At 34.0% G+C, this 24517-nt stretch overlaps 3 protein-coding genes across 3 annotated transcripts; all 3 read left to right on the top strand.

The window, feature by feature from the left end:
* The first annotated feature begins 1376 nt into the window (after window positions 1-1376).
* On the top strand, window positions 1377-1828 carry LOC109057459 (60S ribosomal protein L37a). Its single transcript, XM_042734680.1, has 3 exons — window positions 1377-1458; window positions 1534-1616; window positions 1694-1828. Exons 1-3 carry the CDS (start codon window positions 1399-1401, stop codon window positions 1755-1757), a joined length of 207 nt encoding a protein of 68 aa, XP_042590614.1. The 5' UTR covers window positions 1377-1398; the 3' UTR covers window positions 1758-1828.
* A 2431-nt stretch (window positions 1829-4259) lies between these two features.
* Window positions 4260-9989, top strand: eif4a3 (eukaryotic translation initiation factor 4A3). The gene is made up of 10 exons (XM_042734679.1): window positions 4260-4521; window positions 5425-5497; window positions 5587-5653; window positions 7785-7847; window positions 7936-8068; window positions 8285-8365; window positions 8429-8570; window positions 8769-8907; window positions 9415-9530; window positions 9833-9989. Exons 1-10 carry the CDS (start codon window positions 4368-4370, stop codon window positions 9972-9974), a joined length of 1110 nt encoding a protein of 369 aa, XP_042590613.1. The 5' UTR covers window positions 4260-4367; the 3' UTR covers window positions 9975-9989.
* Window positions 9990-17656: 7667 nt separating this feature from the next.
* On the top strand, window positions 17657-22070 carry LOC109080486 (opsin-5-like). Its single transcript, XM_042733466.1, has 6 exons — window positions 17657-17788; window positions 18643-18862; window positions 19416-19487; window positions 19576-19680; window positions 20545-20768; window positions 21747-22070. The coding sequence occupies exons 1-6, from the start codon at window positions 17657-17659 to the stop codon at window positions 22068-22070; spliced, it is 1077 nt and encodes a 358-aa protein (XP_042589400.1).
* Window positions 22071-24517: the final 2447 nt, after the last annotated feature.

Here is a 24517-nt window from a genome sequence, read left to right as displayed (position 1 = left end):
GTAGCATGCTTTTACTGAGCAGCAACATTTATAATTGTGTGTGTGTGTGTGTGCATACAATTAAGTTTAACTATCTACAAGAGCGTTCTGCGCTCTGGCTGCGCGGTGGAGTTGGTCCTCCGGTATCCCATAAATCTTCATTGCCCTCTCTGTGGAGTTGGTCCTCCGGTATCCCATAATGCGTCAGTGTCCGCGCTGGTAAATCGCGCATGCGCAGTAGCTCATCCTCTTTTGGCTCCGCACCTCTTCTGCTAGAATGGTGAGTGTGTTTGCCCCGAGAGCGGAATCTTCAAACATCTTCTCTATCTCGCTCAAATAACGCACTTTTCTCGTTTGTCGATGTTCGGATGAGTGAATAACACACCATCGGTGCTGTATATGTTCACACAGGCGATCAGAACGACTTTAAACGGTATTATTATGATCGCCGTCTGTGAATCAGAATCTGATGAATGTACGAAAAACACCGAGTTTGATCGCGACATTCGTGTTTAAACCGCGTCTTTTAACCCCTGCAACGAGCTGTATTTGTCATAATGTTGATGTAATAACATTAGTGTAATATAAACTGACTGTCAGGATATTGGTTGGTAGTTTTCTTCTGTAAGCTCTTCAGGGATTCATTCATTCAGGTGTGCTCTCATTAACATCAGCAGCAGTAAACTTCCTCTGCACACACAGTTTATATTCCTGTACATTTCCTTTACATTTTTACTAAACAAGTTTGTGCACACTTGAGTTTGGGGAGTAATTTTTAATAACTGAGTTTCCCCTCAAACTTCAAATGTCCTGATTATTAATACTAAGGTTGTTAGTTTAGGTTTAGGGTGGATTAAGGGATTTAAACTATGCTCATGCAGAATATGGCGTTGATATATGCTTGATAAGTACTAATAAACAGTCAATATGTTAGCAATATACATGATAATGAGCTACTAGTGTTACGAGAATATTGTCAGAATTTAATACTGTCGACATTAGAGCCGTGGAAGTTTATTTAAACCACAGAATTAAAATAACAATGTTTATTGTGAGTGACTTTCTCACAGTTTAGACCTTTTTTTTTCCCCTCTCGAATTTAATTTTTTTTTTAGAGTTATGAGAAATAAACAGAATTGTGGGAGGTTTATAACTAGAGAATCTCATTTCCGACACAGAATAAAGTAATTGCAATTTATCTCACAATTCAAACTTTTGTTCCTTGCAATTCAGTTCATATCTCACAATACTGAGAAGAAAAAAAAATAGCAAGGAGGGGAAATATCCCATTTTGATAAGTTGCAGCTATTATTTTTTTATTAATAAATAAGTTTCAGTATTAAGCAGTCGTTCAACGGACTTTCATCAAAAGTCATTTTTGCTAATTCAGAGTCTTCAGGAACGTTGTCGCTCAGGAAGATGGTGAAGAAGATCGAGATCAGCCAGCACGCCAAATACACCTGCTCCTTCTGCGGAAAGGTGAGACGCGCTCCAGACACGGGGTTAGAGAGCTCGTGTGGTTTCTGTGAGGTTGAGGTGTTTGTCTCTGTCCAGACTAAGATGAAGAGGAAGGCTGTGGGGATCTGGCACTGCGGCTCCTGCATGAAAACCGTGGCTGGAGGCGCCTGGATGTACAAGTAAGAGCCGTCCGCTGATTAATGCAAGCGTCTGTGAGCGTCTGATGAGAGACTAATGTCTGCTGTCTGTCCCGTAGCACCACGTCAGCCGTCACGGTCAAATCTGCCATCAAGCGTCTGAGGGAGCTGAAGGACCAGTAGACATGTGTCGGATCCATTCACATCATCATTACATCTGTGGCTCGTTTGAACATCCCATAATAAACCCGAGTGTGCTGTAGCTGTCAGAACTCAGGATCAAACTATCAGAACTCAAGATCACATAACAAACGTACTAGATTATAAATCATATTTACACGACTACAATATTTTATATAAACCAGATGTAGTCGATGAGAATTTGTTGGAGACGCTTTGGTCACGGTTCACAGTCGTGGGAAAGCTGGGAATGTTAGGGGATTTTAAACCAGTTTTCAGGACTGCAGGATTGGATATAAACCTTTATTTACATATTAAGCTCAATGTCTCCATATATAACCTATGTGTATGTGCTTATATATTAAGCATGGTTCATCTATATGTAAGTTATGAAAATTTGTGCTATATGTTTATTTTTTTCCCTATATATATATATATATATATATATATATATATATATATAATATATATATATACATATACATATATATATATACACACATACACTACCGTTCAAAAGTTTGGTTTCAGTGAGACTTGTAATGTTTTTGAAAGAACTCTGTTCTGCTCATCAAGGCTGCATTTATTTGATCAGAAATACAAAAAAAAAACTAATCTTGCAAAATGTTATTAAAATATCAAATAATGTTTTCTATTTCAATATCCTTTAAAATATAATTTATTTCTGTGATGCGCAGCTGTATGTTCAGCATCATTACTCCAGTATAAAGTGTCACATGATCTTCAGAAATCATTCAGATATGATGATTTATTATTATAATTATCAATGTTGGCAACAGCCAAATATATTTTGGAAACTGTGAAGCTGTTGCCAACATTGATAATTCTAATAATAAATCATCATATCTGAATGATTTCTGAAGATCATGTGACACTTTATACTGGAGTAATGATGCTGAAAATACAGCTGCGCATCACAGAAATAAATTATATTTTAAAGGATATTGAAATAGAAAACATTTGATATTTTAATAACATTTTGCAAGATTTTTTTTGTATTTTTGATCAAATAAATGCAGCCTTGATGAGCAGAAGAGACTTCTTTAAAAACATTACAAGTCTCACTGAAACCAAACTTTCGAACGGTAGTGTATATATGTATATATATATATTATATACAAAAATATACAAAAGTCTTAGGCCGTTACCATTATCACCAAAAAAAAAAAAAAATATATATATATATACACACAATACTGTGCAAAAGTCTTAGGCCGTTAGTATTTTCACCAAAAAAAAAGGTTTTAAGTGAGTTATTTCTATCTTGTGCTGTAGTGTATCAGTAGGAAATATCAGTTTACATTTCCAAACATTAAATTTGCCATTAATTGTAATAATCCAGTGAGATTTTTGTATGAACAGCAACCAGTGCTGCACACATAGATCTGATCTCTATAGTTTTTAGTTTATTTTAGTGCATCAAGTTAAACTAAATGAAAACTAGAAATGTTGCCTTTATAGTTTTCAGTTAATTTTAGTGCTTCAAGTGAAACTAAATGAAAACTAGAAATGTTGCCTTGGCAACTAGATTAAATAAAATAATACAAAATATTTAATATAATTTAATTCAAAATAAATTTAATTTAAATCAACCAAAAAAAATTAATTTATTTATTTAGTAAATTATAATAACCCTAGGCTAAAGTGCATTTGATCCACTCTGAAGGCACGGAAAGAAGAGGAACAGACGAACCGAGTCAATTAAGTGAGTCATTTACACTGGAACCGCTCCGATTGATTCAAACTCGAAATTCCGTTCATTCAGTTCTCAAGCGATTCGACTTTTGACATGGCTTGTAAATATAAAATCACTTTCGACTTTTGACATGGCTTGTAATGATTTTAAGAAGCACGTATAGTGATGGTGTTACGGAGCTTTTCCGAATCAGTTAAACAGTTGCGTCGCGAAATGATTCACTGTTTCGAAGCGCTCCAATCGGATCGCGAATCATTCGATTTAGTTCGAATCTTTTTCTGAGTTCTTTCGTTTTGTTTACATTACAAGACATCAAACTATTAAGTCAGTACAGTTATAAAAACAAAACAAATAAAAAGAAAGAAAGTATACACAGATACAAATAGCTTAAAAATGAACCATGGTTTTATTATATTATAAATGTAGTTCTTTCACCTTAAGAGGACACATAGGATGAATACAGAGATGCAGTTTTCACTACTTTTAGAGATCAGATGAACATTAAATAAATCTGATCAAAGTGTGCTTCACTGATAAACAAGTGAATGAATCTTCCTCAGAAGAGACAAAACAGCGACTCGCTTCAATATCTGACTTATATTATAATAATGTCCGTGAGTTTTTGGTGAAATCTGAATGAACTCATGAATCTGTTGTTTGATCTCTTCATATTTAGGAAGAGAATTATTATTATTAGTTTCCAGACATCGCTTGTTTTGATTTTCAAGGGTGTTGAACGCTTAGTGGGCGGGGTTAGTCCGGTTGACGTCACCGCGCGTCTCCTGCGTTGTGCGTCACAGCTGCGACACACGCTGCTCTTCCGTTCGGCCTGCAGTCGCGCACCGACGCGCTTTCATATTTCAACTCGCTATTTATACCGAAAATCTGTAATAACTATGGCCGCCGCCGCAGCTCCCGTAAGGAAGAGGCTCCTGAAGGAGGAAGACATGACGAAAATCGAGTTCGAGACGAGCGAGGAGGTGGATGTGACGCCGACGTTTGACACGATGGGCCTGAGGGAAGATCTGCTGCGCGGGATCTACGCGTACGGTACAAACACTCGTTTATGATTCATTTCTGCTCAAATTCAGCTCGCAGAGCCCTATATGTGCTTTATTAGGGATCTGTACAACATTAGCCGCCGCTTGTTTATCATGTTGATCAGAAACTGAGGAGACTGTACATTTTTGTTTACTGTGTTAAACTCAACGTTTAAAGCTGCAGTCGGTAACTTTTGGGGCTCGCGTCTGGCGGAAGAACATTGTAGCCGGAGCTACTTCTCTCCAATATAAACAAAACGCTCCCGGCTCTTCTGGTCCAATCAGCGCAGGGCTGTGCTATATGTAAAAATATATATAATGAACGAGTACATCATGAATCCATTTTCCAAACCGTGTTTTGTCTAATCCTGAATCACTATGGTACACCTATAATAAGTGTTTATATTCGGACTATTTTAGTCTGGTTGGGGTCGGCAGCGCTGCGGAGTAGCACAGTATCTGCGTGACTCGCCATAGATGTAAACAGAGAGAAGTAGATCCGGATACAATGTTCTTCCGCCAGACGCGAGCCGCAAAAGTTACCGACTGCAGCTTTAATTCAGTATAATTCAGTCAGGAGTCATTGTTTTATATATATAAAAGCTCTAAAAAAATCAGTTTATATTTTTAATTTATTTTTAATTGTATTATTTATTTATTTTAAATTTTATTTAATATTATTTTTATTGTTTTAATTAAAAATTTATTAATTTTTTTTTGCAGTTTATTTATTTTTTTATCTATTTGTGTGTGTGAAAGAGATTAAATTCTAAATAATTTGATTCTTACAATCTCATTGATATATTGTGGGATGTTTATGGTTAGGGTAATGTCTTCCGTTCACTATCACTCCACTATTTAAACACCATGAATGTTTGTTTTAATGCGTGTTTGTGTTATTTACTGCTTTCAGGTTTTGAGAAACCATCAGCCATCCAGCAGCGAGCCATCAAACAGATCATCAAGGGACGAGACGTGATCGCTCAGTGAGTCACGCTGTAGAGAGGTTACAGAAGATGCAGTGAACATGTTTATGTGTGGTTTAGTTGATTAAAGTGGTGTGTTTCTTCTGCAGGTCTCAGTCTGGAACCGGTAAAACAGCCACGTTCTGCATCTCAGTGCTGCAGTGTTTGGATATTCAGGTACTTCTGAAAATAAGAGTCCCGTTTACTTCCAGTGATGTTTGGGTACAATTAAAATACTGTTGTCCTATTTTAAATTAGATTTTATTTTTAATATTTTCTGTTTTAATTTAAAAGTTTTAGCTATCTTGCGTTATATTTTATTTTGTTTTTATTTAGTTTCAACTTAAACGAGAAAAAATGTTCCCTTCGATACTCACTGATTTATTTATTTTTAGTAGTTTTGATTAAGTTTGAATTAGTTCAGTACTTCACCTTAAACTAAACAAAAAAATGAAATGTGACCTTAGAAACTAGCTGTTTTTTTTTCAGTAGTTTTTAGTGATTTTCTTTTTTTTTTTTTTTTTTACTGATATAAAATAATTATTTTTTTTATTTTCAATTTTTTTTATGTCTGTAATTTTTATTAATATTTATTTATTTTAGTACTTCAACTTAAGCTAAACATTAATTAATACATTTTTAAAGTTTCCTTAGAAACTAGATGATTTTTTTTACATTTTATTTCATGTCAGTTAATGTTTTTTTTTATTTCAAATAATGATTTTTTTTTTTAAGTAACAATCTTTCTTCATCACAAAATATTTTAAATGTCTTTTTTTACTTCATACTTTCTGTTTTAATTTTAAAGGTTTAGCTGTCTTGTGTTATTTTCTTTTGTTTTTTTTATTTAGTTTCAACTTAAACGAGGAAAAATGTTCCCTTGGATATTCGCTGATTTATTTATATTTAATAGTTTTTATTAAGTTTGAATTAGTTTAGTACTTCACCTTAAACTAAACAAAAAAAAAATGAAATGTGACTTTAGAAACTAGCTGTTTTTTTTTCAGTAGTTTTTAGTGATTTTTGTTTTTGTTTTTACTGATATAAAATAATTATATTTTTTATTTTCAATTTTTTTTGTCTGTAATTTTTATTAATATTTTAGTACTTCAACTTAAGCTAAACATTAAATAATACATTTTTAAAGTTTCGTTAGAAACTAGATGATTTTTTTAAATTTTATTCAATTCAATTAAAGTTAATTTATTTCAAATTTCAAATAATGATTTTTTTTTTAAGTAACAATCTTTCTTCATCACAAAATATTTTAAATGTCTTTTTTGACTTCAGGTTTTCTGTTTTATTTTTAAAGGTTTAGCTATCTTGTGTTGTCTTTTGTTTTTTATTTTATTTATTTTTTTATTTAGTTTCAACTTAAACGAGGAAAAATGTTGCCTTGGATACTAGCTGATTTATTTATTTTTAATAGTTTTGATTAAGTTTGAATTAGTTTAGTACTTCACCTTAAACTTAAACTTAAATATGTGACCTTAGAAACTAGCTGTTTTTTTTTTTTTTTCAGTTTTTTTAGTGTTTTTTTGTTTTGTTTTTACTGATATAAAATAATTATATTTTTTATTTTCAATTATTTTATTTCTGTAATCTTTATTAATATTTATTTTAGTACTTCAACTTAAGCTAAGCATTAGTTTATACATTTTTAAAGTTTCCTTGGAAACTAGATGATTTTTTAAATTTTATTTTATTTCATTTCAGTTAATGTTTTTTTATTTCAAATGATTTTTTTTTTTTTTAAGTAACAATCTTTCTTCATCACAAAATATTTTAAATACCTTCTGTTTTAATTACAAAATACTATCTGTTTTAATCTTAAATTATTTTCTATAGGTGTTATTGTCTTTTGTTTTTTATTTTATTTTGTTTTTATTTAGTTTCAACTTAAACGAGGAAAAATGTTGCCTTGGATACTAGCTGATTTAATTATTTTTAATAGTTTTTATTAAGTTTTAGATATTTTAGTACATCAGCTTAAACTAAATAAATGACACGTTGTCTTGGACACTAGCTGAGATAAAATAATTATATTTTTTATTTTCAATGTTTTTTTTATGTCTGTAATTTTTATTAATATTTATTTATTTTAGTACTTCAACTTAAGCTAAATATTAATTAATACATGTTTAAAGTTTTCATAGAAACTAGATGTTTTTTAAAAAAAATTATTTTATTACATTTCAGTGTTTAAGTAACAATCTTTCTTCGTCACAGAATGTTTTAAATGTCTTTTCTGACTTCAGGTTCGAGAGACTCAAGAGATTAACCAGGACACAACCAGAAAGTACTTCAGGTTCGAGAGACTCAAGCGCTGATCTTGGCTCCGACCAGAGAGTTAGCAGGACAGATCCAGAAGGTAAAATAAAAATAAACACAGTTGCACATGTGTTTCATAGTTTCTGATCTCCCGAGTCTGACGTGATGTCACTTCCTCTGTTCTGCAGGTGCTGCTAGCGCTGGGCGACTACATGAACGTTCAGTGTCACACCTGTATCGGAGGCACAAACGTGGGCGAGGACATCCGGAAGCTGGACTACGGTCAGCACGTGGTGGCTGGAACGCCAGGCCGAGTGTTCGGTGAGTTTGCATTCATGTCCATCCTTTCTGACCTTTAACACTCCGTGCATGAGGTTGATAAATACTGAATGTGTGTTGATATACAAATGCATGCTTGCACATGTTAATGTGACGTGTGAGCGTGCTGTGTTTCTACTATATTCACTCACAAGTGTCATTTCACAAGAGTAGGTCCTGTTTAATGTGTATGATGTAATAAATATCTTCCTCTGTCAGATATGATCCGCAGGAGGAGTTTGAGGACGCGTGCCATTAAGATGCTGGTGCTGGATGAAGCCGACGAGATGCTCAACAAAGGTAAAGTGTCCGAAACCCCTTCTGACTGCACGAGAACGCGTGTGTAAACGAGTGTTTCTGCAGGGTTTAAGGAACAGATCTACGACGTGTACCGATACCTGCCGCCTGCCACGCAGGTGTGTCTCATCAGCGCCACGCTGCCTCACGAGATCCTGGAGATGACCAACAAGTTCATGACCGACCCCATCCGCATCCTGGTCAAGCGGTGAGACGCTTTGTTTTAACCCTTTGTAGCCTAGTGCATCTCATAGTCGAATATTCAATCTGTAATTATTATTCGGAAAATAAAAACAGTATTCAAATCGCGTTGGATCTTATCTTACTGAGACAGATTACTGGAGAGAGAGAGCTCTTATATGAGATCTGGTGTGCTCAGCTGTTGAATTCAGGTGTTTGTGTGCAGTGATGAATTGACGCTGGAGGGGATTAAGCAGTTTTTCGTGGCCGTGGAGCGAGAGGAGTGGAAGTTCGACACGCTGTGTGACCTTTACGACACGCTGACCATCACACAAGCCGTCATCTTCTGCAACACCAAACGCAAGGTCAGTAAAAATCTGAAATATTATTGGAATGTAAAACAGCTGTTTTCTGTGTGAATGTGTGTTAAAGTGTAATTTATTTCTGTGATGCGCAGCTGTATTTTCAGCATCATTACTCCAGTCTTCAGTGTCACATGATCTTCAGAAATCATTCTAATATGATGATTTGCTGCTCGAGAAACATTTCTGATTATTATCAATGTTGAACACAGTTGTGCTGCACAATATTTTTTATGATACACTACTATTCAAAAGTTTGAATGCTGTAAGCAAGGATGCATTAAATTGACAGTAAAAACATTTATAATGTTAGAAAAGAAATGCTGAACTTTCTGTTCATCTGTGAATCCTGAAAAATAAAATACATCACAGTTTCCACAAAAATATTGTGCAGCACAACTGTGTTCAACATTGATAATAATCAGAAATGTTTCTTGAGCAGCAAATCATCATATTAGAATGATTTCTGAAGATCATGTGACCAGTACTGAGCTTGTGCTGTGTGTTCAGGTGGACTGGCTGACGGAGAAGATGAGGGAGGCCAACTTCACCGTGTCCTCGATGCACGGAGACATGCCTCAGAAAGAGCGAGAGTCCATCATGAAGGAGTTCAGATCCGGGGCCAGGTAAACTCTCACACCGACGTTTAAAGTGGGAGTCAAATTAATGTTTTGAGCTTGTAATGTTTAATCATAACATCATAAATTAGTGCTCTAAAACTCCGCCCCTCACCTGCATACACTTTTGAGAGCCACGCCTACATCTCAACATCCAATCAAAACTGATGCACCCAGCCAAGCTCCGCCCCTCTGTGCATTTATTCTTATATTGATGATCCATTCCCCTCAGATGTGTCCGTCACAACACACAAGAACTTGTGATTCATGACTTTAAACACAGTGTTTGTAATCTCGTGTGTGTGGCGCAGTCGAGTGCTGATCTCCACAGACGTCTGGGCCAGAGGTCTGGATGTGCCTCAGGTCTCGCTCATCATTAACTACGACCTCCCCAACAACAGAGAGCTGTACATCCACAGGTACAGCACACCACCCGCACACTCTTGTGTATGAGGATACGTTCACACTGTGCATGTCTGATGAGAAAAAACTAAACAAAACACTTGGTTCGGATTTTAATGAGATTTTTAAACCACAACTGAATTAACTCTTCACTCTCCAAACGTATAGACCAGAGTTATTATCGTTAACTGAAATTATTACCATTAAAACAGTGTTACTTGAAATTAACATTACTTTAACATTATAACTTTATATAATAAAATAGTTAAAAATGAAAAAATAATTTAGACTGTATAGACTAATAAAAAAATTATAAAAATGACAAAAAGCAATTTCTAAATTAAAATAAAAATGGAAATATTTAAAAAAAATCTTATTTTAGCTAGTTGCAAAAGCAGCATTTTTAATTTTCTTTTAGTTTAGCTTTATATAATAAAATAAATGAAATTATTTAAGATTGTATAGACATTAAAAATTAAAGTAAAAATCCTAAAAATGATAAAAACAATTACTGAAACGTCAATTAAAATTAAAATGGAAATATTTTAAAAACTTTTAACTTATTTTAGCTGGTTGCCAAGGCAGCATTTTTCACTTTCTTTTAGTTTAACTTTATATAACCAAATTAATGAAATTATTTACAACTGTATAGACATTAAAAATTAAAACAAAAATCCTGAAAATGATAAAAACAATTACTAAAACGTCAATAAAAATGGAAATATTTTAAAAACTTTTAACTTATTTAAGATGGTTGCCAGATTTTTCACTCACTTTCATTTAAGCTTAATATAAAAAAAAAAAAAAAAAAATAAAACAACTACGACTGTATAGACATTAAAAATTAAAACAATTATTAAAATGTCAATTAAAATAAAAATGAAAATATTTTAAAACTTTTAACTTATTTTATCTAGTTGCCAAGGCAGCATTTTTCACTTTCTTTTAGTTTAGCTTTATATAATAAAATAAATGAAATTATGTACGACTGTTATAGACATAAAATTAAAATCAATTATTAAAATGTCAATTAAAATAAACTGAAATATTTTTTACCTTTTTACCTTATTTGTGAGCTGGTTGCCAATTCTTTTTTTGGGGCAAGACAATTTTTTTATTTTGATATAGTTTAGCTTTATATAATAAAATAAATGAAATTTATGACTGCATAGACATTACAAAATTAAAACAAAAATCCTGAAAATGATAAAAACAATTACTAAAACGTCAATAAAAATGGAAATATTTTAAAAACTTTTAACTTATTTAAGCTGGTTGCCAAGGCAGCATTCTTCATTTTCCTTTAGTTAATGTACATCGTAATTCAACCGCCATGATTCTCCCATCAGGACTTTACGGCAGGAAGGGCGTGGCCATCAACTTTGTGAAGAACGACGACATCCGTATCCTGCGTGACATTGTCCCGGGCGTGATTACTGGAGCAGTACTACTCATAAACAACATGAGGGTGAATAAATGAAGACAGAATTATTATTTATCTATTTTTGGCTAATCTATCCCTTTGCTATTTATGTAATGATATACTCTATAGAAGAAGCTAAAACTACCAGCATCTGGCGGTAAATGTTTTTTTAATGAGTTGATTCGTTTAAACGACTGATTCATTCATGAATGAAGTGAACGGTTCACTTATGAATAGGCTTCTGACTCATTGATTCACTTGCTCGATCCATTTAAAACGCAGAAACATTCAGGAACAGAACTTGTCATTAGATTTTCTTTGAGACAGTGTGTTTTTAGATGTGTCATCCAGTTTTTTGACTCTCTCAAACTCTTGTTTTTTTTTTTTTCAGTGGCTGATCTGATCTGATCCCGGAGCTGAAAACATCCAAGAACAGTTTTGCTTTGTCGTCTGATTTTTATTTCCCATTTCTTGTGATGCTTCCTTTTTATTTACTCTCTTTGCGTAGTTGGAGCGCTCAGATGTTGTGTTCTAAGCGGCGCTTCATTGGCTTTTGTAAATAAAGAATCTTTTTGTCTCTGATCTAGTCTGTTTATTTGAAGGATTTTTGTGGTTAATACAGCAAAGCTTCTGATTGAACTGCAGCGTCAGAGTGCACTTGATTTCAGCCGTTTGTGTAATTTAGATTACAGCTGAGTGTCAGAAAACTAAATGTGCTTTCTAATTCTTATCTGTGATTTACATTTATACCCTAGCAAAGTGACTTAGAAAGCAGTTTGTCAAAGCTTCATATAACTGATAACAAAAATCATCGATTAGTGAATAATTCTACATTGGTGTTTTGCTGTTACTGTGCCTTGGCGAAAGATTCATTTTGCATCAAGGTGCATTCTATTGAAGCATCTTTATTGCCTTCAAAAACGAGTTCCAGTTAGTAACTTTAATAGCCTGGAATTACTGGCTCTGTTCATGCATTACGCTTTATTCCAAGAGAGGGAGGAACTCTTTCTGGTGTCTCGAGGTGAATGTTTCAAATGAACTCTCTGACCCTGTTGCTTCACAAATATGAGTCTGGATCCATCCGCTGTCTTTCATTTGTGTTAATGGAGCCTTTTATGGCTTGTGTGTGCTTGCTGTGAATGTCCAGCACGGCTCTCAATCCTCTTAGCAGGTTATTTCCAGCTGATGGCAGTTACAATCATTGAGTGATACAGATCGCTGATCTGGACTCAAAGTTAGATTGACCTCAACATGCATTGTAAGACCTCTAAAGCTCATTTCTACAGAATATCTGTGTCCCTGCAGCACAGAAGCAGTCTTAAGCAGCACAGGTATATTTGTAGCAATATACAACAATACATTGCATCCATTTTCTTTATGCCAAAAATCATTAGGATATTAAGTAAATATCATGTTCCATGAAGCTATTTAGTAAAATTTCCTACCAGAAATATATATATCAAAACTTAATTTTTTGATTAGTAATATGCATCGCTAAGAAACTCATTTGGAAACAACTTAAAGATGATTTTCTCAATATTTAGATTTTTTTGCTCCCTCAGATTCCAGATTTTCAAACCGTATTGCGTAGCCTCAAGGACCTTTGCAAAAATAAACAATATACAGAATTTTATGTGCACACAAGAAACCATTTAACTTAGCATATAGGACAATGCAATGCTCATTTCACAGTCTGGTGACCTGGCCTCCACAGAGTATGCATTAAAGAGACCAAAGCCTTGAAATACTGCATACTGCCTCAACGAAAGCCAAATTTGGAACTGCACTTTTTGTTACACTACCAGTTTTTTTTTTTATAAACCCTTGACTTGGCAGATTTTTTGGTCATCAGCCTATTTTGTGTCATGGTTGAATTGGACATTGTGGCGTTGATATTGTGGAGGTAATACAATAAGAAAAGACATTTTTGAGCATGTAGATTAATTAATGTGCATCCATGCTCTCATTTTTATACATAGTGATGCACAAAGGAAATTGTTTATATTAAACTAGAAACTGCACTGCACTAAGCATGCAAAAAATTCTTGTGCCATGTGAATAGTTTTCACATTATGACAACTGTATTTATGCTTTCCCATATAATGTTAAATTATAGGCTGAAATATGAAGTGTTAGCATTTTATAGAAAGATTCACCACCCTTTAGAAAACAAAACGCTCCTCAAAATATCCTGATGATTCAGTATTTGAGACCTCTAAAACATGAATTGATGGAGAAGTCAAGTAAAGCTGAGCTGCTTCCAGTCCAGTAAGTAGTTCATCTGGAGATATTACTGCAGGTTATTCTGACCTTTACTTCACGACTTCAAAATCACTCAAGATCTGACAAACATAAGCAAGCAGCTGAAGCTGGAGGACGCTGGTTGCAATTACACTCACACAGCTTTTACTACGGAATAAAACACTCTAAAAACTATCAATCAGAGACAGAAACATGAGGAGATTGTGGTGTGAAACACTAGGGTAAACGAAGGTTCGATTTTTTCTAAGCTGATAAAGGGTGTTGTTGCAGCTGGACTGCAGGTTTTTTAATCTTACTTATGGCTGAAGTCTCAGACTGAAGTGTTTTTCTCTGGAACTCGCTGTGTGCTTGCAGTTTTATCATAACCTTCATGTTTGGCAGACGTCAGCGGCCGTGAGGAGAAGTCGTGCTTGATTAAATGAGTCCCTTTCCTGGCTCGCGTGACAGACACACACGAGTCTGATGTGCATTGCTGTTATTTCACATGGACATCCATTTACTGAGCACACATTGTACAAGCTGTTATCTTTATGTGCACATCATACAGCAGCGTCTTTATTTAAGTTTCTGTCCTGAATGTCATTTCAGTTTCACAACCCAAAAGACACGCTTTCATGAGTGTCAAAAATGAGTGAATCACAGTCTGGTTAGTTGTGGGCGTCGTTCTTTCTGCCACGGGATAAAGTAAAAAAACCTAATTTGTGACCTTACTCTCACAATTCAGATATACACTTGCAATTCTGAAAATTAAAGTCAGGATTGTGAGATATAAAATCAAAGTTTATCAGATAACATTTTGAAAAAAAATTTCTTGTAGTTGCCAATTACTTTTTTATTGTTTTAGTCTGTGGGGTGAAAAAAATAGTTCAGATAAAACCTTTCAACGGTGACAATAAATGCAACAATTATCCTTTTTACTCTAATTATTTTTTTTATTTCTGGGGTAGAAACAAAACAAAAAAAAATTCTTAAACAGAATTGTGAATATATAAAATTGCACATTATGACAGAAAAGTCGCAATTATTATCGCAATTACCATTTAATATTACATTTTGATTTTTTAATTTTTAAAAGCAGAATTGAAAAAAATGTCAGAATTGTGGCAAAGAAACAAAACAATTGCAAGATATAAACTCTGAGGAAAAATAGTCAGGATTCTGAATTTTATAATCTCTCAGTTATAGATTTTTTTTCTTCTTCCAGAATTCAAAATTCATATCTTGGAATTTCTGAAAAAACAAGTCTGAATTAATGAGCTGTTACTTAAAAAAAAAAAAATATTCTGGTGCTCGAAAAAAAAACTGAATTGTGATATAAATTCAGAATTTAATGTCCAAGATCATACTTATCTTCCTCACTGGCCATACTTTTATGATTGAAAAACCGGCTGATAATGAATCAACATAGTTTTAATCCTGGCTCAATTCAACAGAAAATCAGGTTGTTTATGGTGGCTTTTCTACCGAATACAAGACTTCTTCTTACTTCATCATCCACAAATGATTGTAAAAGCATAAATGCTACAAAATGACATCATATTTTGTGGAGTAAGTGTGATTGTTTCTCAGGCAAAACAGACACATATTTTGTGTAATCAAAGCCCAAAATTATGAAGAATTAAGCCAATATGGTGCCAGAAGGTGTATATTACTGACGAACACCTGTTAACAAAACATAAAAAAAAGTTTCAAAGTAAAACATTTGGATGCATTAAAATAATGAAGTTTGAGTTAAAATGTGCTTCACGAGCATAGCAATGTCAACAGAAAAAATCTGGATGTTCTTGTGATAGATGTTAATGTTCAGAGTCTTTCTGCTTCCAGCTCTGAGCTGCCGTTGGCATCCTGAAGCGTCCCGGACTGAACCTGAGCAACACGAGACGATTATCCTGAGGACTTGGAGGAGAACCACAGAAACCATCATTCACTTCCTCACTCTGCACTCAAACTCATCCTCAGCTCTGAGTGAAGGATGCTGTTCTCGTCTTGGATCCTGCAGGTGAACCGTGTTTTCATTAATACTTGATTCTTATTTGTGAACAATTTCATGGAAATGCTCAAAAACATTAAAGTAGTTGCCTAAATTTTAAGAATTTACATATTTAAATTGCATATCAAATTACACATACACAGTTTTTACATGAACTAATAATAACTTAGTGGTGATGCATATTTGTCAGTCATACATTAAATCCACAGCTAGCCATATTTGGAATCATATTTTGATATAATGTCATTGTTTTTATTCAATGCTGATTTGTCATAAATGCATTTTGAAGAACAAGTTTATTTAAATAAAATTAAAATAGATTCAAATAGTAAACAAAATAAATTATGCATTTTTTTTTTGTTTTGGGTTTCTGAGTGCAGAAATTTTGTCCCCTGACCATTTCATTTTATGTATGGGGCTGAACAAATATGCATTGCATTATTATTATTTTTTTTTTTTTTAAAGTTTGGTTATGCTAAAACTATCCATACTTACATCTCTTAAGCATCAAGGACTAGGGATTTTTTAAAACCACTTACACTATGTATTAAACTGATTTATGTTAAATCATATGCTGTTACTTCATCTAATGCATGTATTGTTGATCAGTCCTGAACCCTTCTGACGTGCCTCCGCAAGGATGATCCTGAAGCCGTCGCTGCTCTTTCCAGAATCCTCAACTCTTTAACTCACAGATCCTATTAGTCAAGAACATTCCCTCCCAACTGACCCGTTCCAACATAGTTAATAGTCTGTTCGATTTTCCACCTGGAATCAAGCAGGTCGTGAGTCCCCAGCTCTACGGTATTTCATAAAACAAATGCTTTCATTTCAGGATCATTTACACTAATATCTAAAGAGGTAATGATGCATCTGATACACTGTATTTTTAAAATTTTGCACAAAAAAAAAAAAAAAAAAAAGTTCTTGCCCCCCAATCTCCACTGAGCACTGACCTCCAGTTCAGCACCCTGGACAGCGGCATCATTATAATCATAACACTTATTGACATTCATTTGGACACAAACACATTCATATTTTTCCTTAAAGGCTAGTTTCACTATAACTCACATAAAAGTAGTTGCATAACAGAACTCTGTTTGCATCACATTTCCTTCATGCACTTCAAGTTCTCCTCGCGTTTCGAGTCAAAAACGTTGCATTGCAATCAGTCACAACACAAGAACTGATTTTATTACATTCTTAGCCTCCAAACACCTGAAACGATGCCTTCTTTAGGTAAATTGGTTGTATTTCTGATAGTTGGTACAAACGTTTTCCATTTTTTTTTAGTTATGCAAAATGTCTATAGAAGCCATAAAGTAGATTTATTAGGGTTTTTAATGTTCTCTCTAAAGCAGTCCTGAAACTATGAAGTGGATGTTTAAAAAACGAGGCTGTTCTGCTTCAACTAACAATAGTTTAACCATGATATTTGCTAGTAAAACTCTGGTTTTACAAATGCTAACCCATCCCACCAAAAACATGGTTACTGCATTTTTACTGTAGTGAAATCATGGATTAATTTAAACAAAGAAACACCACTCTTCGAATCATAGACTTATGATTATGCTAATAGAAATGTTAACAAAATATATTTGTTATCTGTGAATAAAGGATGACAGAATAGATTTTCCTAATGGGAGATGTTGTTTAAAGAGGACTTAGGATAGGATAAACTTTATTTGTGTGTGTGTGTGTGTGTGTGTGTGAGAGTGTTTGTAAAGGAGAGAGGGTGCTTGTGTGTGTGTGGTCCTGTGTGAGAGAGAGAGTGGGGAGTTTGCGTTGTGTGTAAGGGTGCGGTTTGTCTGTGTGTGTAATGTGTGCGCGTGCGTGTGTAAGTGTGTGTGCGTGCGTGGTGTGTATATGTTTGTGTGTCCTTGACTGAAGCCGGGATAGCTCTTGTCGCGTCACGGCTCCGCGCTCGGTATTTTAAACCGGCTTTAAAAGAGTCACTCAGCGGGAGAAGCGGCGCGTCTTGAGAGCAGAGCGGGCGTTAAACGGAGCCGCAGGCGGAGAAGCGTTCATTCATGACTCTGTAGACGCTCGGGAGCCGCTATGTCTGTGCAGACCCCGCTTCAGGTGGTGAACAGCCCCCGGAGAACAACCACGTTCAGCCCTTCTGAGCCGCACCCCGGCCCCGTCCGAGCAGGGAGAGACGATCATCGCCGTCTATTTTCTCGTTTCTGGGTCAGTCTGCTTTCCGGCTCGGGAACGTTCAAAGCGTCGTTCCTCGAACCGCTTTTTAATAGGGTTTAAGTTCCAGGGCAATCAGTTATATATATCTATATATATATATATATATATATATATATATATATATATATATATAATTGGTTTAAGCTTCTATAAACTATATTTCGCTATATAAATTTAATCATAACTGTTACTAACATACTTTGTTCTATAATATAGAACTTATTTTATTATAAATTAATATGTTTTTGCAGATTATAATTCTAATATTTAAAAAGTAACATAACTAATTATGCGATTTATTAAATTCTAATAAATAATTTATATATGACTGTGACTATATATCTATATACCCTATAATTATGATAATTCAAAAAAATTAATTCTGACAGATTCTAAAAATTATTTTATAAAATTGTTGTTTTCAAATATTACCACTGTAGTATATATACTACAGTTGTATATTAACAACTGTTTGTCTCTATCACCATTCCACAATTATATGTAATATTATTGCATCAGTTAAATTTCATGGCTAGTCGGTTAGAATCTATCTATATGAGCGTTAGAATTATTTGTGTTATCTGAAACTAATATACAACCCACACACACACACCCACACACATAGATACAAATATACATAATATAGTGAGTCTGTAACATCCTATATATAGATACAATTGAATGAACACATGATTTTTTGTGTTGTATACATCATTATTAATACTAACCACAGTAACATCATGAAGCTGGTAACCGCAAGTCGTGCACATATGCTACCACGTTCTTTAGTTGAGGGATCTGTTAACATGCAGTGAGAATGTCTTGTGTGTTTTTGTTTGGGGCAGGTTGGTTGTCGTGGTTCGGGCAACAGCATCGCGGATCTTCGTTTCTGTTCAAGCCACCAGATCGCCTCTGCAGCCCATGCGAACTCATCTGATCGCCAACCTCGGCCATTTCTGATGCCAGCATCTCCGCAGGTTCGGATATTCCAGAGGAATCCTCGTAGATCTTCAACGCCTTCTTCAGGGATAACGGATACCTCATCACCTCTGTGTCGGACGCCAGGTACAGGGAAGTGGAATTGTGGGGTACTTGGGAGGAGCTCATCAGGCTTAAATGGGTTGGTTGTGATTGCGCTTGGTCTGTGGTTGGTTGGAATTGGTTGGTTGACTGGTTGATTGGTCGGTTTTGGAATGGTTTGGTTGATTGGTTGATTGGTTGGTTAGTTGGTTGAATGGCTGGTTGATTGCTTGGTGGATTGGTTGACTGGCTGTTTTACTTGGTTGAATGGGCTTGGTTGAAGTGGTTGATTGTTTGGTTGACTGGTTGTTTTGTACTGGTTTGGTTGATTGGCTGACTGGTTACGGGTGAAATGGCTGGGTTGATCGGTTGACTGGTTGGTTTGCTTGGCCATCGGATTGCTTGCTGATTGGTTGATTGTTGGGTTAAACACTGCTGGGTTGAGTGCTTGAGTGGGTTGTGGGTTGGTTGAGTGGTGGGTGCGATTGGTGGTTTGATTGGTTGACTGGTTGGTGTGATTGGTTGGGAATGGTGGGTTGATTGGTTTGATTGTTTTTGGTTGGGATGGTTGGTTGATTGGTTGGGTTGGTTGGTTGGTTGGTGGGCAGCATCAACACTCTGACCGTCATCAGCATCAGCAGATACATCAAGGGCTGTCACCCCAATAAAGGCAGGAGTGTGTTTCTCACAGCCTCAGCTCCTCCTGAGTCCATCCGCTCTAATCTGAGTGTGTGTGTGTGTGTGTGTGTGTGTCACAGCTCACTGCATCACCAGCGTCACCGTGCTCATCTGTATCATCTTCATCTGGACGGGAGCCGTGTTCTGGTCCGGAGCGCCGATCCTGGGCTGGGGAAGCTACACGGGTCAGTGTGTGAAAGGGTTAACTTATTATTAATTCTAACTTAGTTATTTGATGATTATAAATATAAAAATATTATAAAAATTACATAATTGTAATGTATGATATAATTATTAAATATGTGAAATTATTTTATTATTAATTCTTATTTTTTTGATGATTATAAGTGTAACACTATTATAAAAATTGCAAAAATTCATAAAGTACAAGATACCTGCAATTTTTATTATTAATTACAAATTACTTATTTAAAGACTAAATTATAAATTATAAAAAGTCATCATTTATAATTAAATATTATATATTAATAATATAATAATATATGTAAAATATAAATTAAATATTTATAAAATAATATAACTTAAATATAAAAAATACAATGGATTCAATTAAGAATATAAATTCATTATATTTTTAAATAATTTATATATATATTAAAACTTTCGGTGATTTATATAGCTATATATATATATATAATATAAATCTATATAATATATATATGATCTATATACTATATAGGATAAATATATAAAAGTAAATAAATTAATTGGAGATAAATCTATTAAACTTTCAACATTTTTCCATACTGTATTTTTTAATAAATTACAAATCTATAATATATATATATCTATAATATATATATTATACATATTGATTATATTATATTATATTTTCAAAAATCATTAATACAATATAAATTAAGATGATGTTAGATGTTATTTGAAACCTAGAAGCAAGAAGTAGGTAACTACAGTAAGATTCTGTGAGATGTTTTTTGTTCTGTTGAAGCTAGAGCTCATTAGAAGCTGGTTTGGATGGTGTGAGAGGGTTAATAGTGAAGCGTCTTCTCTGTCTGTGCTCTTGTCAGATCGTGGATATGGCACCTGTGAGATCGACTGGGTCAAAGCCAACTACTCAACCATCCACAAGTCCTACATCATCTCCATCCTCATCTTCTGCTTCTTCATCCCTGTGCTGATCATGCTGTTCTCCTACATCTCCATCATCAACACGGTGAAGAGAGGAAACGCCATGTCAGCGGAGGGAGATCTGACCGACAGACAGCGCAAGATCGAGAGAGACGTCACCGTCGTGAGTCTCCGTCCACTGCTGCAAACCACACACGCACAGCTTAGAATCATTTTAATTTATCTATTAAAAAATATCAATTTAAATAAAAATATTTTCATACTTTTTTAAATCTGTATTTTCACAAAAAATACAAAACATATGATAAAAAAAAAAACCAATTCATTGTACTCATTAAGAATCAATATAGGATCTGAATATATTGAGATTAAAAAGACCAAAGACCAATAAGAATCAGTATATTATTTATTATATCATTATAGAATCAATTAAATATATATAGATATATTGATGTTTCTTTACACAGTTCATGTTTATGACTTTTGGTAATATTAAATATGTTGGTATTTGCTCTGAAATTACTTTTTATCTCACAGTTCTGACTTTTTTTTCTTGCAGTTCTGAGAACAAAGTCACAATGTTTTTGAAGTCAGAATGTTTTTTTTTTTTTTTTTGTATTCAATTTTTTTAATATCTTTGTTTATTCCCTGGTGGAAAAAAAAAAAAAAAAAAATATTATATTATATAATAATAATAAATAAAAAATAAGATAAATAAAAACTGGATTTATATAAGATTATAAATCAAAATTTTTATGTGGATAAAAAAAAAAAAAATAAAAATGAAAGTTAAAATAAATAATTCGGTCCACATTTTATATATTACCTGTATTTTAAATAATATACAAAACTTACTATTTTTAAAAATTATAAAAAAAAAAACAATATATATAAGATATATATTAAAAAAATATATATATAAGTACATTTAATTAAAAAAATGTAAATATAAATTTTAAAATTCATTTTAATTTATGATTTTTAAATATTAATATTATGTATGAATAAGTTAGGGGAAAAGTATCTGGTTTAGTGTGAGAATCAAGTATTTTGGCTGAGTTTCTCAGCAGTTTTCTGATTCGTGACGATGTTCAGTTGTTAAAGATCATTAACGCGCCGTGTTCTCCTCTCTGTGTGTCAGGTGTCTATAGTGATCTGCACGGCGTTCATCCTGGCCTGGTCTCCGTACGCGGTCGTGTCCATGTGGTCAGCGTGGGGTTTCCACGTGCCCAGTCTCACCAGCATCTTCACGCGGCTCTTCGCCAAATCCGCCAGCTTCTACAACCCTCTCATCTACTTCGGCCTGAGCTCCAAGTTCCGGCGCGACGTGAGCGTGCTGCTGCCCTGCGGCGGAGAGGCCAGAGACGCCGTCAAGCTCAAGCGCTTCAAAGAGTTCAAGGGGAAGGCGGACGGCAAACAAGAACGAGAAAAAATACCATCCGGCAAACCCCGCCCCCAGCCCTGACTCAGGTGTGGGCAGTCACCCGGAGACTCCGTCAGCATTTACTAAAACATTTTTTAAAATCAAAAGTTGCATCTGTTAACATTAATGTAATGCAAATAAAAAAGTATGGGATTTTTATCAAAGTAATCAATTTTAATATTTTGAAATTATATATATATACCTATATATATATATATATATTATATATATATATATATATATATATATATAGCATTTATACATTAAATCACATAGGAAATAAATAAAACAGCTGAAGATAAAAATCTTTTTGTAACATAAATAAATGTCTTTAACTGTCACTTTTGATCAATTCAATGCAGACTTTGAAGAAATAAAAATTTATTAATAAAATATCAAAAATAAAAATACTGACCCCAAACTTTTAGATGGAAGTGTGTTACAAATTTGATTTCATTCAGAGTGACAAAAGAAAAAAAACAGAAATTATTTTAAGGTTGATGAGAGGCTAATCTTTTAACTGTTGATCTGTGAATTGTAAAATATATATATAAATATAATTACTATTAGTTTTTTATATTATCGTCATCATCAAAACAAATAAAAATAATTATGCATTCTGTATATGTATCTCTTAGAAGAGATAATTTATATATAAAATAACAAGTGATAAATAAAATTATTATTTTTATCAATTATTAGTAGTAGTAGACAAAAAATAATTAAGAAAGTACGAAATATAAAAACACCTGTAAAACTAATGGAGAAAAGTATAAAGAAAAATCATTTCTGGCAATGCTTGCTGCTTTGGTTATGTTTACTCCAGTTTCAATCATGTATCATAGCAGTAAATCGTGTTTTAAACTGAATCCTGCAGCGACACCTGGAGGCCAGACTTGAACCAATTGCAGCAGCCTCTGTGGATCTCTGAATTAACTAAGTGATGGGACGAACCGAACCTTTTGACACGGGGGGGAAGCTTTGAATCAATTTACAACCAACTGCTTTGAAAAATGATTCACTGAAGCGCTCGTGACACCGGCTGCTCAAAACCGTGTAAATGCATATAAAAAACTCAAGCCAGACGTGCATAAAAACACCTTTTACGAACCAAATGCAAATGTTTAAATGTTCTAAATGCAATTATATGATCATCTAATACCAAAGATGAAGAGTCTGTAAACTATTTTTGAGGGGTTTTGTTCGTGTTATCAAGGCTTGTCTAAACAGGGCCAATGAAGAGACAACTGATTAATACTCTTCATCTTTAAATACTCAAATGTCTCATTAAAATATTATATATATAATTTTACTCATTCTTTAGGTTCATATTCAATTGAAATTTCAAAAAGACGCCTGGTTTACTGAAATCACGTGACTTTTGGCGGTTTGATTCGCGATCCAGATCACTGATCCTAAACAACCGATTCACGAAAAGATTCCGAAGCTTCACAAAAGCATTGCTTCTAATACGGACTGTGATTTCATCTTATAGTAGATCAGTCCATTTCTACATACTGAAATTCATAAAAAAATTATAGATAGTCATAAATCATACTATAACCAGAGGTCCCCGGCTCAAATGTTTGATTTTAAATCATTAAATATCATTTACAAATATATTACACTAACAAATAAAATGTCATTCATTAAGAGCTAATTAAGCGCGTGTAGAAAATGCCTATTCACCATTTACCAAAATACCAAGTTTTCCATCAGCGCAGGAACCTGTGAGCAAAAAAACAACAACACAAAACCCAAACGCATATGAAATACAACATATTCTTTTATTATTGTATTATATTGATAAATGTCCATCTGAGGGGAAGAAAAAAAGAGAATACAACAAGAAATCAAGAATAAACTGTAATATCAATAATAAAATATGTACAAGAGGAGTATAGCATTTATTAACACTATCTTTCCAAACTCTCTCTATACAACCAAAGGGTTAAAGAAGTTCGAAGTGACAAGCTCACTATACAAGAAGCGTCCGATCATGTGACGTCATCGTCAGCTCGTCCAATCGCATCGGCGTCGCCGTTCCCTTGAGTCCGCTGTACAGCCCCCACATCTCACAACCATGACCAGCAAACTAAACCAACAAAACTCTCACCAATATCTATTAACCAACTCCACTATACAACTCCCATCTCACACCACCATCTCTGACCAACAAAACTCTCCAACTAAACTCTCAGCGCGACAAAATATCACAATTATTGGTTAATCTTCACTGTTAGCTTCGCAGGTTAATATACACTGTATTCTGGTTCATAAATAGAATGTTGATCAATACTTTAAAACTATACATATTGAGATCCTTTCTTATATGTTTAAAATTAATATGCACCAAAATTAACGAAATCTAAAAAATATATTTACTAGTACGAAAACACGGCCAGCGCCGCCGCGCGGTTCCAAAGGAATAGAATGCACAAATGAAAAAAATTTAATTTAATATTTAATCACCATCATGTCGATCAAAA

The sequence above is a fragment of the Cyprinus carpio genome, chromosome B11, assembly GCF_018340385.1.
Source record: "Cyprinus carpio isolate SPL01 chromosome B11, ASM1834038v1, whole genome shotgun sequence".
NCBI lineage: Eukaryota > Metazoa > Chordata > Actinopteri > Cypriniformes > Cyprinidae > Cyprinus > Cyprinus carpio.
The sequence above is the reverse complement of the archived record's forward strand: the minus strand, read 5'-3'. Positions and strand labels throughout refer to the sequence as shown.